Genomic DNA, 4,598 nt, shown 5'->3' on the forward strand with positions numbered 1-4,598 from the left:
GAACTCACTATGTAGACCAGGCTGGCCTTGAACTCACAGAGATTTGCCTGCCTCTGCCTCCCAAATGAAAAGTCACCTTTTTAAAACACATTATCTGATTATCTTTTTTTTTTTTTGAAACAGGGTCTCCCTATAGTCCCAGTTGGCCTTGAACTCACTATGTAGACCAGACTGATCTTGAACTGCCTATGTAGACCAGGCTGGCCTTGAACTCAGAGCTGATCAGGCCTGCCTCTGCCTTCTAAGTGCTGGCTGGGATCAAAGGTGTGCACCACCACACCTGGCGTTATCTTACTCTTCAGGTTAAAATATTTATATAAAAAAAGGGGGGGGGGTTGGGGATTTAGCTCAGTGGTAGAGCACTTGCCTAGCAAGTGCAGAGTCCTGGGTTCGGTCCTCAACTCTGGGGGAAAAAAAATTTATATTACTTCTCACTATACTCAGAATGAACGCAAAAATATACATAGCCCATGAGCATCTGCATCATCTTGATCTACCTTGGTATGGTAGCTTTATTTAGGTCACTATCCCTGTAAATGTTTAGTTCCTACCACTCAGGCCTTTTTAGTCTCTAGAAAGAATTAAGTTCATTGTCATTCATAAATATTCCCAGTTGGCAGTCTCTCTACCTGGTATCTAGAAGGTGCATAGGTGTTATTTCTTTGTGTCTGTCTTGGTTAGGGTTCATGAAGTATCTTGTACCTATTAATCAATGTTTTCATCCAATTTGGAGAAACTCGGTCAAATTCTTCAAGTGTTTCAGGACCCAGGTAACATGCATGCTAGATGATTTGATTCTAATAGGTCCCTGAGACTGAAACATTTTGTTCAGTCATTTTTCGTGCTGCTCTCCATGTCAATAATCTATTGATCTGTCTTCAAAATCATGGTCTCTTCACACAAGCCAATCTATTGCAAAACAATTCAGTGGATTTTTCAATTCCATCATTGCACTTTACAATAACTTTCAGTTCTAAAATTTCACTTTGGCTCTTTGTTTATATTTCTTTTTTAAGACTCCTTTATTCTACATTCATTGACACCATGTTTTCCTTTAATCCTTTGAACATGTCTTCCTTTGTTTGGGTTTAGAGGGGAAAACAAAAGTACAATAAAGGTTTTAATGTCTTTATCTGTTAAACGCAACAGCTGGGCCATCATCTTAAAGTCAATTTCCAATGACTCTTTTTTTTTTTCTTTGATTCTAACATACAGATTCTTGTTTTCTGGCATGCTCACTAGTTTTTACTGCATACTAGATAGTCTAATAACACATTATAGAAGATTTCTACATCCTGTTTCCTTCTTCTAATTAGAGAGAAGTAAATTTGGGGGCTGGAGAGATGGCTCAACAAGAACATCGGCCTCTCTTACAGAGGACTGGGTTCAGTTGTCTGCACAGTAAGCTAACAACCATCCACAATTTGAGTTCAAGGGAATCTAACTCCCTCTTCTGGCCTCTGTGAGCACTGCACACACATGGTGTACTTACATACGTGCAGGCAAAACACTCATACACATAAAATAATAAATCAACCAGAAAATTTTTAGCTGGGCACAGTAGTGTGTTGCCTTTAATCCCAGCACTCGGGAACCAGACACAGGCAGATCTCTGTGAGATCAAGGTAGCCTGGTCTAGAGTTCCAGGTCAGCTGGGGCTATAGGAAGGCCATATCTCAAAAAAGAAACCAAAAAAAATTTTTTTAAAGTACTAAATTTTGGGGCTGGAGAGATGGCTCAGTAGTTAAGAACACTGGTTGTTCTTGCAGAAGACCCCAGTTTGAATCCCAGCACCCACATGGCAGCTAACAACTGTCCATAACTCCAGTTCCAGGGGATCTGACAGCCTCTTCTGACCTCCGTGGGCATTGCACAACACGGGTGCCCTTACCTACATGCAGGCAACACACGCATACACATAAAATAAAAATACATAAAAACTTTTTTAAAAAAAAGGAGTACTGGGCCTGGTGTGGTGGCGCACACCTGTAATCCCAGCACGTGGGAGGCAGAGGCAGGCGGATCTCTGTGAGTTCAAGGCCAGCCTGGTGTACATAGTGAGTTCCAGGACAGCTGGAGCTACAGGGAGACCCTGTCTCAAAAAGATAAAAAAAAAAAAGGAGTACTAAATTTTGTTCTAGAAGACAGTTCAACCACAAAATGAACACCTTGAGCCAGCAAGGGGAGAAAAAAAGAACTGGTCAGGAAGGCGTGGTTTTATACTTTGTAAGGGGCTCAATGTACTCAAAGAGCCCTGAAAGAGTTCCTGAAAGGAACCTCCACATTCTGCCTTCCATGAAGGTTCTATTACAAGTTATGGGCTTTCTTTTTGTTATTTGTGTGTGTGTGTGTGTGTGTGTGTGTGTGTGTGTGTGTGTGTGTGTGTGTGTGTGTGTATCAGGCTTGTGTGGCAAGCACTTTTACTGGCTGAGTCATCTTGACAGCCCTAGATTATGATCTTACCTTTATTTTTAATTCATTTTTTGTTTTCCTTATATGTACATGTGTGGGTTGTACACCTGAGTGCAGCACTCTTGGAGGCCAGAATAAGGCCCCAAATTTCCTGAAGCTGGAATTACAAGTAGTTGTGAGCCACCTGACATGGGTGTTGGGAACTGAATTTTATACTCTGAGCTCTTAAGCAGCTAAGCTATTTCAACAGCTTCCAATTATGAACTCTCTTAAGGCTAACCTAGAGTTGACCTTACTTCAAGGTTTGGCCTTCTAGTATCTCACCTAAGTGCCTAGGGAAATAGTGAGGTCGCTCATCTGGTTCAACTAAAACATTTTCCAACACTGCTTGCCCACTAGTATCTAATCCACATTTACGCCATAACAGATAATTGTTAGCAAGCCTTAGGTAGTCTCATACTGGATATATATAAGCAACTCTTCAGTTAAACACTTTTAGTGGTTCCCCATAAGTCTTCCCCACCACACTTTGGCATAGCATGCAAAAAAATTCCAGTTTCCAACAGTTTCTGCTGTCCTATACTATGATCAGTGCATTCTCAATTCAGCAGGCCCACTATAATCTACTTGAATGCCAACATGCCTATAATCAGGACATTTCTCAGAGCAATCATAGAGCTCATCTCACACTTTTCCTTTTCCCAAGAGTTCACAGTGTTGTATTACTTGTTATCCAATACTTGAAAGCAGTTGCTTTTATCCAGTTATATGTTGTTTATGACATAAATGCTAGAACATCTTCTGCCTGTAATCTAAATCCTTTATCATCCAATTCCCTATACTGTCTAGCTAATGATTTCTTCACAATTGTTAGAGGTATACTATTTTAAATAAATATTCCCTCCTTAATAAAATATTACCACCTCCCTAGCCTATACCAGTGACATCAAGTGTTCTAGTCTCATGAGATGGCTCAGTGAGTAAAGGTACTTGCCCCCAAGCCTGGTGACCCGAGTTCAGTTCTCAGAACCCACCTGATAGAAGGAATCAGACTCCCTCAAGTTGTCCTCTAACTTCCATACACATGTATACATACAAACACAAACAATAAATAAATGTCAAAAAATTAACTTGAAAAAAAAGTGGCTGAAGATAGCCAGGGATGGTGGGGCAGGGCTGTAATCCCAGCACTGAAGGGGCAAGCAGAGAGAATGAGAACTCAAGGCCAGCTTAGACTACATAACATGTTCCAGGCCAGCCTAAGCTGCAAAGCACAATATGGTCTCAAAAAACCACAGGTTGGTAATGTAACTCAAGGGTAGAGTACGTGCTTGCCCCTGAATTTGATCCCTAGCCCAGAGGTTGGAAAAAAAGAATTTGTTGAAGAAATAAATATAACAGACAAGACTAACTAAAGGAAAACAATAAACATGAAAATTTACCACCCTAAAGAAGCAGGATGAACTTCATTGCAAAATATGCAGGACATGAATCAGTAAGAAAAAAAGTTTAAAATATTTATATATTTTAAAATATATTTTTTTAATATTTTTAAGTAATTGACATATGTATTATCCCAGCATTTACACAAACTAAAGGTGTTAAAGCTATTTTATACAATGGTTGTCAAGGCACAATTCCAAGTTTTAAATTTTGAACTTCGTATTACTATAAAGTCCTAGACCATATATAATCTAAAAGTTTAGAGTGCCAAAAAACAGACAAAAAATGACCACTGCTATTGTGTAGAAATTAACAGGCAGAGTACGACTGTATCATACCAAAAAATTAGGAGACATAAATACTCTAACATAATTAGCTGAGAAGTTCTTAAAAGGTCATGTAATTTTTCTAGAGCTCAGTTTCCTTACCTATAAGGAGTTTCCATCATTTCAAGCTGTAAAAGTTTGTGAAAATGTACATTTTACTTTTAAGTTCTAATACCCCATTTTTTATTACAGCAAATAATTGTAACTTTCTTTTAATATTTTACTCACCAGAAGTCAGATCTTTGTAGTTCTGTTGGTTTGTTAAAACCTGAGTAAGAACAGACCTCATTGCTCCTCCCATTTTAGTTAGATCTTCTAAAAAGGAGATTTGAGGTTCCAAAAGCTGAAGGATTTTGTTAAGGTCTTTTTCTGATGGTACATCAGCTGCTAAAAAGAAAGACGATATGTTACTTAGAT

The 4,598-nt window shown here is 38.9% G+C and overlaps 1 protein-coding gene across 4 annotated transcripts in view; it reads right to left on the reverse strand.

Annotated features, from left to right (window-relative positions):
- The window catches only part of Ubr3 (ubiquitin protein ligase E3 component n-recognin 3), a 219,890-nt gene that overhangs the window by 191,319 nt on the left and 23,973 nt on the right, over positions 1–4,598 (reverse strand). For 3 of the 4 annotated variants that reach the window (XM_029565777.1, XM_029565774.1, XM_029565776.1), the window contains exon 3: positions 4,410–4,568. In XM_029565777.1, the coding sequence (XP_029421637.1) occupies positions 4,410–4,568 (159 nt within the window). The remainder of the gene's footprint in view (positions 1–4,409; positions 4,569–4,598) is intronic. The other variant, XM_029565775.1, reaches the window with a different exon arrangement.

The sequence above is a fragment of the Nannospalax galili genome, unplaced genomic scaffold, assembly GCF_000622305.1.
Source record: "Nannospalax galili isolate Female #2095 unplaced genomic scaffold, S.galili_v1.0 scaffold1398, whole genome shotgun sequence".
Classification (NCBI taxonomy): domain Eukaryota; kingdom Metazoa; phylum Chordata; class Mammalia; order Rodentia; family Spalacidae; genus Nannospalax; species Nannospalax galili.